Source organism: Strix aluco, chromosome 3, assembly GCF_031877795.1.
Source record: "Strix aluco isolate bStrAlu1 chromosome 3, bStrAlu1.hap1, whole genome shotgun sequence".
Lineage (NCBI taxonomy): Eukaryota > Metazoa > Chordata > Aves > Strigiformes > Strigidae > Strix > Strix aluco.
Genome location: NC_133933.1, coordinates 64,596,534 through 64,610,490, shown reverse-complemented (window position 1 = coordinate 64,610,490; position 13,957 = coordinate 64,596,534). Strand labels below are relative to the sequence as shown.

The following is a 13,957-nucleotide window of genomic DNA, read 5'->3' as shown; positions in this document are numbered from 1 at the left end:
GGGGGGACAGACAGAAGATTTGACTCATCGCCCTCCCTGCTCCTCTGCAGGGATGCGATGCCTTGTGCAACCTCCCGGTTTTGCGGGGGACGGCCCGGGGGAGGAGAGAGGGCACCCTGTTACACAAAACAGTGGTGTCGGTTGCTCGGCTCTTTTTAACTGATACTCTTTTTTTTTTTTTTCTTCTTCCCCCGAGAGTTGGAAATGACGGGAGCGGGGAGCACGAAGACACCCCGCGGGGAGGGGGGGGGGAGGGGGCGGGAGAGCAGATGCAGGGAGGGAGGGGACGCGGGGAGGTCCCCGCGTCCCCTCCCTCCGTGCATCTGCACACACCACACCACGCCCCCGCTTTGCTTTGCCCCTGTGCAAACACAAAATTCAAGTTCCGACAGACCCAAAATCCCCGCCGCCGTCCTGGCGGGGCGGCCCCGCTGCGACGGGGCGGTCGGAGGCGAGGGGCGGCTCTTTCTCTGCAAACTTTCCCTTTCCTCTCCCTCGCCTCCTCCTTCCCTCCTCTCCTCCCCTCCCTGCCCCTCTCGGCTCCCCGACGGCTATGGCTGAGAGAGCGGGGAGCACCGGGGGAGCACCGCCGCCCGCCTGGTTCTTGCCCGGTCCCCGCGGCCGCTCCCAAAGCGACATCTCCTCCTTCTCCTTCTCCCGGAGAACCTGCCTGCTCCGGTCCAACGTGGGTGGCTCAGGTAAGGGACAGGGAAGGGAGGGTCCTTGTGTCCGAGCCCCCCCACCCGAGCCGAGCTGAACTGGGGAATTTGGGAAGAGACATCCTCCTCCACACCCTGCCCTGCCCTCCCAGACCTCGGACCGTCTTTCTCTCGGTGGCCACGGTGTGGGTCTCTGGTTTACGGGACGTTGGATCTGCCCCTCGAGATGATGTTCATCAAGTTCCCGGCTTTCAAACTCGTGCTTTCAGGTTTAAGTGAACCCCAGTAAACAAACAAGTTGATGTTCGTCAAGTTCTTGGCTTTTCATACCCGTGTTCTCAGATTTAAATTAACCTCACTAAAGTGGTGGGTACTTCGCTCACCGAAGCATCTCTAACTGCAAGGGCAGAAAAGCTTCAGGGCATATTGTGGGGACATCAGAACTCCTCAACCTGCCACTTCACACACTATGCTTCAATTCCGTGTTAGGATTTTACTTCATGCACTTAGATCTCCTCAGGGTTTTTCGTTAACAGGTGAGGCAAAAAAAATGAATGAGTCAGTATTCCACCGTCCCACTTCAGGACTGCAAGTGCACACAGGATGATTTGGGGGTGCAAGCTGGCCCTTTGGGACAGAGTAGGCTTCCTTCAGGATTCAGAGTAGCTTTGCTGTGCAAAATGCAAGGAAGTGAATGTCCTAGTTTACAGTGCAGGTATTTGAAAGTGGCCAGAGTAAAATAAATACATACTCAGTTGGGCTATTCTTTACTCAGTCTTTTCCTGAGCTCGGGTATTGAGGCAAATGAAATTCTGGTCTCCATACTGCCAAGCACATTTTGAAAATGAGTGCTCGCCCAGTTGCAAATCAGCCCTGCTCTGTTGACCAAAACAAGACTGTAGGCACATACATCCCTGACGATGTAGGTATTTTGGATGCACCTGTGAACCTCAGTGCCATCAGGGCAGCTCCAGAGTGTGGTGAGGGACCTCCTCTGCCGCAGCACAAGCAGGACAGCGCAGTGCGTGGTCAGGTCTGCAATGGACCACAATGTCCTCTTATGTTTGCTCCTCAGGGAGTGTTAAGATGAAGCAGACCACATGCTTGGGGAAGCTCAAACATACAGCCTGTGCCTGCCTGATGAGGAGAGAGGGAGTACAAACTTGCTTAGTCACATAGGAGCAAGTAGATTCAACTTGTGGGGCCAGAGCCTGCAAGCAAAAACAACTCTACGTGACATTCTCTGCATCATTTTCAGCTCTACCTTTTCCCATGTCTACTTAAATGTTATGTTGAAGGACATTTGGGACAGGAAGGAGGGAGGAGGTTCCAGTGGTTTGTCCGAATCAGAAAGGATTACTTTTAGGTACAAGGTGTATTTTAGCACCGTCTGGAAGAATGCTGCATAAACAACACTCTATGGCTTGACGTGCACAAGATGCCTTAACCTAGATGTAGAGGGATCACCACAGAGGTTGACAAGATTGAGACCATGTCAATGTTAGACTATGTTTGTCGTTAGCTTAACTACAAAGACTACTAACAATGAGCTGGTTTCATTAGAAGAGACTGGAAAATCCAGTGGAGGTAAAATGATGGTGTTTTCAAAGATGTGCTGTTATTTGTAGTTTCTTACCCCCAAAATTTAGGCCTCCCCGTTGCCCTACTTGATTTTTTTCTTTTAATTTTGAGGATGTGCTTCCTGCCAGCAAGTGACAAGAGTTGCTTTCTCTAGTTTTTATTTTTTTGACATCTTTTCTTTCATTCTGTATTTGCTCCATTGCTGCTTCCTGTATTTTTTTCCAGCTGCTCACTGGGCACAACAAAAATACTTGCATGCTGCCACACAACTGTTGATTCTCTCTTTAAAAAGGAAAGTATGCATTAAAGATGCAAAGCTGTTTAATTTTTAATGTCATGTTTAGAGAATTGTTTTTATACTCAGATGCCATTAAAATAACCTGCTTTATCCTTCCTCCACTAACCTGGAGAACAACCATAATGGGGACAGAAATGCTAAGCACTTAGAGAAACAATATGAGCTGTATTATTATTTTTGCTTCTAACTCTTTCTCTAGCTGTACCATTTGATTAAAGTAGGTCACTCATTTACATCAGATGTTACCTATGCTTCAGCTGCTCCATTTAGAAAAGAATAATTTGCATTTTAAATAACCCGCAAAATGTTTGCTTGCTGCCTGTTCCTGGAGTGATTCACTTGCAACTGTTGAAGTCACAAGTTGCAGTTTCTGTTGCATATATGTCTTCATTTTCTAGATTCCAATGCCAGTAATGCTGAGAAGACATTGTTGTCTCCTCACACTCCATCAGTGATGGGTTGGTACCTCTATAGAAAGTTCTCACTGTCATTTATTTTACCACCTCCTGATCTACCATTCTAGGATCTGTTAAGAGGCAATATTTGTAGAGACCCTTCTAGCAAAGGGAAATATAATAGCCTTTCTAAAAGCAGCTTTGGCAGTGGCTCATAAAATGCATCTGTTTGTTATTCTAGATCACTACTGTATGTATCTCAATAGTACAGTGAGGCTGGTCAGGTGGTCCCCATGTTTATGCTGCCTGTGCTTTCTTACCCCCACTCCTTCCCCTGTTACTATCATATGCTGAAAGTAGCGACTTCCTGGTATCACTTTACAGCATCTCACTTCATCAGCTGTGGTCCAGTTTGTGAGGACAGTATATTTTCTGTTTTTTCTTCTTCTTAAAGCTGGCCTTTTCTTTTAGGGTTAGTGGTAGAAGATTACTTTATTTCCCTCTCTGGGCTGTCACCTCACTCGTTGTTGTATCAGGCCTTTACCTTCCAACATCTTATTTACTTATTTACTTACTATTTACTTTACTTACCAGGTAGGACCCTGGGAGGAATAAGGTGATTATCATCATGAGTAAGGGTGGCACAATCTAGACTTTTGATTTAGACCCTGAAAAAGTGTAACGCCACTGAAGTTCAGAGCCTCTGTGGCAGGCATATTGTGCATCACTTCAAAATTGTGGTACTCGCCATCTGACCACTGGCTAGTTTGCCAGAGCAACTCTAGGAGATTGGTGAAGAAAAACATATTCTCCAAAAATTTCAGAGCAACACCAGAGCCACTTGAGGAATGATGCTTGAAGAATTCAGCTTTCCATGTTTAGTGACTAGATTTAAACCCACCTTAAAGGTCGATCACGTTAGTCAAGCGTCTCAATTTGCCCAGCGTAAATGGGGAATGAACTGCACCGGAAACAAAGACTGTTCAAATGATTTCCCAGAACTTCTCCAAAATCAAAATTTGGTGACTATGGGGCTGAGGGCAGCTCTCAGCGTCAGTGGTGAGCCCCGGGGTGCATGGTGGAGCGGGGGGTTGCTGTTTCATATCAGCTCCCTTTGTGCTCTAGTTGCAAGGTGGTGCTGGCAGTTCTGTTCGTGATGGTCCTCAGGCACCAACCCTAGCTACTGCGGTGCCCATTCTTCATCTGCGTTTCCACATAGACATGTAGACAGTTTTCAGTTTGCTCTCTTTTTAGTGTTGTGGTTTTTGCTACACAGCTTTGCATTTTGTTCTGAAGGTGGTGAGGTCTGTGGTGAGGTATACATCTTGGTGAAAAGGGAACTTTACTGCTCAGACCAGAAGTCAAAAAAACACCCATTTCTCCACTCTGGGATTGACATTGTCATATTGTTGCAGTTCCTCTTGAGGTCTTGCTCTTTAGCAAGAAGGAGAAGTTTCAGGTAATTTGTTCCACTGCTAAGTGCACCTTTCAGGTAGAGGTGAACTCCTCACACGTTTCCATTCCTTTAATGCTTTTTTTCATGCCTTTCTGATGACAGACACAAAAAACCACACCCCCACCTGGGAATTCAGACAGCAATTCATCAATATCTCAAGCTATACTCCAGATGTTGGCTTGCAGCAGAGAGTAAAAGTCTGAGTGCCAATGACTCAAAACTTGTACATCCCAGTATTATTTTGGGAATTTTTGCCTAGCAAACTGGTCTTTTGCAGGTTACTTTATTCAAAAACGTAATGAGTAACAGCTACAATGACATCTGCTTCTGGCTCCAGAATAGGATGGGTGAAAAGATGGCTTAAAATCCCCCAGTTAAGTGAAGAACTGGGGAAGCTTCCATGCAGTGATCAGAGCATCATAGAGGCTGATGGTGGATGGGAAGAAAGTGCATGATTTTTGGACTTAATTGAGCTTTTCATTATTAGAGTGCTCCACTTTGCAAACTTAAAAAATGTCAGATTCTTTTCTTAATGGACAAACATTCTGGTTGATGCAAAGGAAATGTTTTTGACAGCTGAAGGTATTTGAGCATCTCGAAAGAGTGAAACCTGAAATACTCTTACTCTAGATATCTGGGGGCATGGAACCTAGGGAAAAAGGTAAATTTTGGGTGGGTAGGTAGGTAGCTGTTAAGGTTTGCCTGTATTTCCCTCTCCAGTTGTACTCATATTTCCAAAAATGGCTACAGATTCCAGTTTCTTGTATCTAATTACACCAAGCAAGAGTCCTACCAAGGTCTGTGGGAGTTGAATGAAGTGTTTGTGAAGAAATCAGATGTGCTTTGGGAGGGCAGTTAGAAAGATGGTGTTTTTCTGTCATCAGAGGGGTTGAGGGGAGAGAAGCCTCATGATGTGGAAGAACACTCCTAACTAAAGCAGCTGGTTTTGATACATTATATGAAAATGTGAGCATTACGGGAAAACATGATTCTCCATTGTATCAAGAAGGACTTGTTTGCAACATAAGTCAAAATATAGAACTTTGCAAGAAGCCTAAGGCAGATAATTTGGGGTAGAAAATGATAGTAGAGCTAGGAACTAAACTCAAGATGACTTTGTCATTTCTAAGAGACAGTGCATTCTGTCCCTAAGTCCACATTAATATTTTTCCATCAGTTTGAAAATTTGAATTATCAGGAAGAGGCATCAAGCATAACCATATGCAATTTGACATATGCTTATAGAACTGAAGCATCCACTTCTTTGTAATAATCTGGAAACATGCTTAGACCATTGTCCCACAGTGTTAAACCCCATTCTGGTCATCCTTATATGTAACTGTAACTTGTAGTTTCAGAAGGGTGCTGAGGAAAAATTAAGGAATCTTGAATTTTGTACTTCATACACTGACAAAGTTTAAGTCTGCCTGAAAATTGGTATAGTAGATGGGCATGCAGGGAAGAAGTACGTGCCAGAATATAGTCAGCCATTTCTAATATGAGTTTATACCATAATGCATATGAAATAAGAACCTGCCTGTTTTATACTGGACTAAAACTTCTTATTCCACACGAAGTCTTGCAGAATAACTGGGATAGGTTCTGCCTGATTAAGTGTGAAAGGGGGAACACCGGGAACACAACCATGTATCCTATGCGTCATTTATACATGACCCAGTTTCTGGGACAACAACTTTGCAGTTAAATATTCAGACTTTGGCTCAGGCTTTTAAAAAAATAAGTGTTTTCTAAATGTGGTAATAATCTTTGTGGTTGGCTAAGTAGAAATTGGACTGCAAATATTCACAGCGTAGGATTTAATGCATATTTTGCAGCAACTAATCAGTAGCTGACTGTGTGATCTGTTCAGCATTTTGCTACTGTGTGTTTCAGTTTCTCAAGGCCCTTTGGCATTTACACTTCCTGCTGGTGTGTGGCTTTGAGCAAGTAACCATTTAATATCAGACTGCACGTCAAGTATGAAGCCTGAAGAAGTGATCTAAAGAGTAGCTGAAGACTTTTTACTCCTTCTCTTACTGAATGTAAACAACTTGTTCTAAAAAAGCATTTGTTTTTGTTTTAAAACCTAAGCATTTCATCTGTCAAATCCATCATTACAGTAAATCATTTATCTCTCTTCTCCGCCCCACTCCCGCCTCCTCTTTTTTTGCCATTTTTTCATGAAAAAGCAGGCACTAATTAAGGTCAAAGGGCTGGGGATAGTTGGCAGGTTTTCTGAAGATTGCTGAAGACTTTATATTTTTATTTATTTTTGCTTTTTGAAGTCAGAATCTTTTCCGTGTCAGAAATCCTGCAGGATTTCGATTTTCAATAACAGCAGTATTAGTCTTGCTTCTGAATTTTTAGTAGTTCTTACTGAATACACTTTAGCATAAGGCAAAGATATGTTCAGTGGTAATCCTTTTTTTTTCTTTTTCCCTCTTTTTTTTTTCTCCTAGCATTTTACCTAGCATGTTGCTATTTTTAACAGATGCAGAATTTAGTTTTTCTCAGGTACAAATCAAGTGTCACAGACGAAAAAGTATCTTGAAGAAAATAGAAAATCCTGACTTCAGTGTTCTGAGTTCAATCACTTTTCACTTTACATTTGAAATTGTTGGTCTTAAAACCCACCACAACAAGGGATGCTCTTGCTTTTCATTCATGTGGAAAGCACTGTGATCTTCCTGAAACACAGCAGAGTTTGCAGTCAGTCAACAATCCTCTCGGTGGGTGGCTTAGAAAATTTGTTCCCCATCACACAGTTTTGATGCCAAATTGGACTTTTAATATGGTGTGTTGTATAAATCCTACGAGTGCCTTTGGTGTTATTACAGTTTCTGAGTTTTGAAAGGCTGAAGCAGTGAAATATTACTAAATTTTATCAGTATTGAGTACTTAGTATAATGGGCTCAGAAACATCGGCAATGCTTTAATATAGCCTGAAGCTTCAAAGCCACTATGTGCTCAGGTAGAGGATTTTATAATGAAGTGGAGCTAAAAGGAAGCTTAAACCTCTGCATGCTTTGGTGGTAAGATCTTTTCTTACCCTCTCTCTTCTCTCTCAAGTTTCTTATATATTTCTGGCACATTCTGGATTACCCTTCTCATTTCTCATGTTGTTAAAACCACTTGGCCACATTCAGAGAAATACAGGGCCAAACAGTGGGGGGCTGGGAGGGAAATGTGGGAGAGGAAGCATTCTGTGGCAACGTGGCGACTCTTCGCATGTTAAAATACTGTGTGTAAATGGCTTTTCTTTGAAATAATGATCATATTTTTTACTAAATGTCTTTTTTTTTCAGAAAATAGAGCATTTAATAGTTATTTTTAATTAAATATGTATTTTATAGCTCAATCTACATTTTTAAACATTTGCACAATTTATAGTATCCAGAAGAAAAACTTGTTTGGGAAGAGTGGACTCCTATTAAAAACATTTACTTTTTCTTTGCCTTCAACTTCAGACATGACTTCAGTCTTGCACACAATTTTGTTGGCTCCCGCTTGAGGAATTTGCCCAGTTGCACAGTACCACACGCTATTTCTGTTAGCTGGATGCATCAGTTCATAGCTCAGTTTTGGCACCTTTACCCAAGTCGTTCCTATCCAAACTATACTGGAAATGAAAGGCACTTATCTCTTAGTTCCTTTCACTTCTCCCTACTCTTTTCACTCCCCTCCCCCTACTAGCTTCTTCTCTATCTTCTCCACAGCTTCCAATAAATCTCATTTAAATTGTGTTGATAGCCTACATACCACTTTTGATGATTCTCTGTCTAGGTCTGGCTGTGTATTTGTTGGTTTCTGTTCTGCGCATTCAAGTGTGATGCACTCCAGTGCTTCCCAGATGTTTGGAGGCTCTTTGACCCCAGAGACGGAGATGTGAATGGACTAGGAACCTGCAAACATAGGTTTATTTTCTGACTGTCACAGGGAGATGAAGATCTGAATTTGTACAGACAGAGCAGTGATTCTTTCAATTTTAGGAACTCATTGGGAAGGGAAAAAAAGGTCTCCTAATGATTCTTTAAAAAAAGGGTTGCTGAATGTTAGCAATGGAGAAGTGCTTCAGAGCCTTTTTAAGATGAAGCTTGGCACAATGGCAAGGATCAGGAAAAGGCTGAACTCTGGCACAGTCCTTGCTTTATTTAAAGTTGTTAAGTTAGCTAAAGTTTCTTTGAATACAGATACATCCCAAGGAAATAAGAGTTTTGTAAAAATCCGCTCTTTTTGTGGAAACAATCCTGATTTCAGTCACATTTCTGCATTTGCAGGGAGAAATATCTGACAAAACTTGAAAATGGTAAACTGTCACTTCAGAAAATTAGTCTAAGGTATTTAGAATTTTTCATCATATGAAAATTTGATATAGGAGGGTTTTTTCCTTCTAATTTTGGGAGAAAGAACAGGAACGAAGGTAGTAGAGAAGTGTCAGAATTTCCCTGGCACAGAAATGTGATTATTCTAAAGGACCCCATCCACCTATACAGGGCAAGTGTACGACTGCCACTTTACTTTGTTATGGCTAAATCATTGGATATCAAATTCTTGAAAGGTTCAAAGGCCTTCTTGAAAGTATAAGGACATTCAGTACTTCATAGAACCAGACCCTAAAGAGCATGTTGAGCAAAGCTCCCCCTCCAGAGCATGTGTGTTTGCTTTTTCTGGTTTTGGGTCCAGAATCACAGCTTTTAAGATACATCTGTGGCTAATACACACAGTACTCAAGAAAATTATAGGCAGCAAGTAGAGTTGGTGTTGAGGTATTGTTTTGTATCATCTACAAGCACAGTAAAGAAGGGGTTGTGCATTTGCAGTTGAATGTGTCCTAATTGCAGGCCTTCTTTGTGTTCAAACACAGGCAGCTATATTTAAACTTTGTGAGTGAAAGGATAATTAGCAGTCATCGCTTGCCACTTTTTTATTTATTTCCTCTGCTGCTCAGTGTCAGGACTGACAGTTAATGTTAGTGGTTTAAACCACCGATGAAAATGTGAACTTCTGATCTTAAAAAACATGAGTGCTACCAAAGAGCAGCATGAAAAGGCAGCACCTACGAGGCATAATTCTGAATTTTTTTTTTTCTGATTAAAAGCGGTTTTGGCAAGCTCAGAAAAGTTGAATTTGAAGTAAGTCTTTTTACTTACACAGCCAGAGCAAGTGTAATCCACTGGGGACTGGTGGCAGATTTGAGGACATCCCAAGTCATAATGTGAACTGCTCTAGCCCTGAGGATGAAGCATGGCATGCTGCTTTTGTTACTTGGGCTGTAGGCACCTCTGTCTGTTTTTCTCTGAGTAGACTCTCAACTCTGTATCCTTAGGAGTGAGATGAGAGGGAGAGTTACAGCTCCCCAGGGGCACAGCATCTTTCTTCCAGCTGTTTGACTTTTGAGCCCCAAACATTTTTTTAAAAAAATGGTGTCTTCCCGTTATGCCTTGCTGCAAACAAAACTGAATGGCAATATTTCACACCATGTCTGTTTTAGTGACTAGCAAATAAAAAAAAAAAAATGCTGCCACCCAGATATTTAAGTCTTTGGAGACACATCTGCTATGAATTTTGCCTTATTCTTTGGAAGCTGAGATAAACAATGGCTTTTGATCTGCAAATAGCAAAAACATTTTTGGAGAAAGATTTCCAAAGGATTGATGCAGTACTTTTCAGACCTTTCTCTTATTTATATAGTCAACTTGAGATTTGTCTAGCTGGATCTTCACATGGTGAACTGGTGAACGTATGTATGATTTTGTAGGTGATTTTGGCTCACAAGCCAACAGCACCCATTTCACTCTGTGGTACGATTTTTATTACCGGGCATATGGTACATGAGTGCATTGTACTACAGCTTGTGCATTTAGTGGTCTATCAGACACAGCATCTGAAAGCTACACCCTTGCAGTGTGTGATCTTCCAGAGCTGGAGGGAAACAGCAGAATGAATTACTTCCATTCAGCTACAGGGGTGAAAGACTCTGGGGACAGCTTGAGGCTTCAGATGCGCTGCCTGCCCTTTTTTGGCTCCATCTCAAAGGGCTCTCCTGATCATCGCCAGACCCTGGAAGAAAGTTTCTCCCCTTGCAGTTTCTCCCCTTCCAAACAAGCGTTTCATTCAGTGCCTGCCGTGGAGGCAGCACCAGGAGCCAGGCAGCTCTGCAGGTTTGGCCCTGGGTGAGGGAAGGTGGCAAGCCATCTGAAAATAGCAAGGTAATTGCCTAATAGCAAGCTAGGCGTTACTTTGAAATCACTCTGAATTCAAGCTGGGTTAGGTAAAATGCAAACGAAACCACTTTTTTTTTTTTTTTTTTTTAATGTTGCTAGTCTTTTAAAAAGAGAAAGGAAACATCACTGACAGAGTGAGCTCTGGCAAGATGTCTGTAACCGGTCTGCTGAATTCAGGGGGATAAAGACCCGTCAGACTTAGTCTTGGTATCAGCAGTTTAAATAAAGATTTTCTATACTTCTTTTCTTATGTCTTCTATGAAGTTTGTGATAATATTGTCTGTTTTGGACGGTTTTGCACTACTGTGGAATTGTTGTAATTTATTAAAATTATAAATTGTCTATTGCAAGCAACACACAAGTTGGTTTTACATAAACTACTGACCAGTGAAAGTAATTCAGTGGAGCACAGAGCTTTTGCAACTTTATTATTGTGTAAACTCTGTGGGAAAAAAGATATTTGTTCCACTCATTCTAGGCCAAGATTGGAAAAGTGCTGCAAGCACAGGAGGGGACATGTGCAAAAGAGGTTTCTTGGGAGTGAGATTTATTGGGCTGGGGAATAGTCTCCCAGGAGGAAGAGTGAAAATTACCCTAATGGAAGCACTTAAAACCAGAGCTGGAAACACACTAAAAAGTATGTGAAAAGAAACTGTTTTGCAGTGGCAATGAGCAGTGGTTTTTTTATTGGTCTGTGTTTAGACCAATTCAGAAATGACAGTGGGGGACACAGGACTGAGCATACAAGCCATCCACCTGCACCAGACACACTGGACTGAGGATATAAAGATGGAACTTGCTTTTTGGCCACCCCATCTGTGGCAGGGTGTTCTCTCCACCTCCTTTAAAAGCAGAGAGAAGCAGAAGAGATGGGAAGGCATTCTCCCAAGCAGCAGAGAAATAACTGGCAATAAGTTAAATTAAAGGGCAAAACCAAAGGAAATTCTCCCTCAGCATTTTGAAGAGGAGTTGTGTTACACTCACTTTTATGCTAGGCTTAAAGATAAATATATATTTAGATGAGTTTAGGTGAATATTTAGAATATTTAGATGGAGTCTAGGCAATGGGGTCTTGACAGTGAGAAGTCCATTGAATAAACAAATTTTGCCTGCTTTCTAAGCCCATTGCTATTTTTAAAGAAATTACATCAAGGAGATTTTAATTTAGGCACTAATTAGTGAAGTGAATTCTAATACCTATTAGAACTCCATACTTCTGTTGCTGTGAATTTGTCTCAGTAATATATATCCCACAGAGGAAATAAATCCCAGAAAACTAAACTTCATGCATATCATGTATGAAGTAAATGAGATTTGATCCAAAATGTTTTTATACAAACATTGATTATCATAACAATGGGAGAGAGCGGAAAAACAATCCAGAAGGAGCTCTGTAAATGGCAATATGCAGCTCTCTCAGATTTAGGATTAGATGCTTAAAATTATGCACGTTTATAAGGACCAGAGTTTTAAAAATACATGCAAATGATTTCTGGTTTAATCCTTTTGCATGTCAATAAAAGCTATCAAAATATGTGCACTTTTCAGTAGTCTTAATCTCCCTTTGTTAATGGAGCTTAATCTTTTAGAAACAGAATTGTTGCAAGAGTGGCTTTCATGTTTTGTGGCAATTTGGGATCACTGTGAAAGTGATTCGGCCGGTGTAATAATTATACCGAGTTAAAATCAGAAACCAGGTTCAGTGGCATTTTGATAGATGTCACATGTCTGTGAGATTCACTCTGATGCTGAAAACTCCTGCAGTAAAGGCTGGTTGTGGTTCAGTGAACCAAAATTTCTTGCTTGTCTTCTAATGGAATATCTTCCCTCCATGCCACTCTGAGGGGTGTAATGTCCCTGAGTGGATTGCTATGAGCCTGGGAATTTCTGTAACAGCATTGAACACTGGCTGAGTCATGTGAATAGTGGGCATTGAAATCCTCTGCTATAGAACTGCAGGGCAGTTTTCAGTAGGGGTGCATATTTGATACATAAAATTGCAGTACGGGTTCTGCTGAGAATTCATGACACACAAGGAATAAGATCATATAACCCGTCCATAGGCATTGATAGGTTCTTGGGTATGATGATGTGTGTATATATGAAAAAATAACTAACCACCTTCAGTTCAGTCCAGCTGATTTAAATGATGTTTTCTAAACCACTGAAATATAAACATCTAGCTATCAAACTGGTGGAGCCTTGCTTTCTCTGTTAGAAAACACAGGTACATAGTCACAGAGAAGGAAGGAACAAATTGGTATCTATCAGGCATCTCCAAGAGAAAGGCTGAAGGCTGAAGGATGACCACGTGGACCCTTGCTCTGAACAGGGAAGCAGGTTAATGTCACTGCTCTTTGAGATTGCCATGGAAGGAGAAAGGTGTGGGCACCCTTCCTTTCCCCCTCCAGACTTGGTGTTGATATTTTTCCTCCCATTTCAGTGTATTTGGTGTATCATTAGTATATAATACAGACATTTTGATCTCTCAGCAAATGCATTGGCTTTGAGTAAGGGAGTACTTTCAGCAGACCAAGCATTCTTCAAAGGAACGTGCAGCTCAGGCTATGACAGTCTGGTCCAGCCAAGCCATCGCTGTGACTGCAACTCACCTGAGCTTCACCTTCAGCTGCTGTGCAGCCCTTTTCTTTGAAATGCAGCAGTACACTGCCGTAGAAGTCTACTGCAGTGATTCTGGGATTGTGATTTCATTGTGACTTTCCAGTGTTTAATACTGTTTTGCTTTGGCTCTTATGGTCACATTCTCAGCTGTTTGGTTTTTTCAGTGGCTGATGGGCTTCTTTGGTGTTGAAAACTTCTGAAAACATGATCCTGCCATGCACAGGCATTTAGAAATTAGTAGAAAGAGACAGAAAAATCTACTGTTCTTTTTTTTTTTATTCTAAATGAAGTTATAATATGCTTTCACATGTTTCTGGAGGCTTGATTTATGATGTTGGTACACTTAGGGCTTTGGCTCAGGCTGAAATACATCGCTGCAGCTTTTATCCCAGGAAGGCCTCTTCAGAACACTTTAGAAAGAAGAGGTGACCTGAAGTTCAATACCACAGTCCTTTGGAAGGCAAAAGTCTCTGTGGGACCAGATGGGGTTCTTTTCAGTTCCAGCCTCTTAAGAAAGTCCTGATATAAGCAAGCGTGAGATGCATTAACACATTTTATTAAAAGATCTCCAGATCTTTTGCACTGCAATGCCCACCAAGTGTAGGAAAAGTGAGGATACTCTCCATCTAGCATCAACTTTACTTCAGGAGCCCATCTGCTTGTGGTGGCCAGCAGAGCTGACACGCTGGACCCTTACCAACCCAGCTCTGCCCTGCCATGGA

General features: G+C 41.9%; 1 protein-coding gene across 2 annotated transcripts in view; it reads left to right on the top strand.

Annotated features, from left to right (window-relative positions):
- Nucleotides 1-492: 492 nt before the first annotated feature.
- PHACTR2 (phosphatase and actin regulator 2) overlaps nt 493-13,957 on the top strand; it is a 145,450-nt gene continuing 131,985 nt past the window's right edge. Inside the window, exon 1 of one of the 2 annotated variants that reach the window (XM_074818886.1) lies at nt 493-698. In XM_074818886.1, the coding sequence (XP_074674987.1) occupies nt 554-698 (145 nt within the window). In that variant the 5' untranslated portion in view covers nt 493-553. The remainder of the gene's footprint in view (nt 699-13,957) is intronic. The other variant, XM_074818889.1, reaches the window with a different exon arrangement.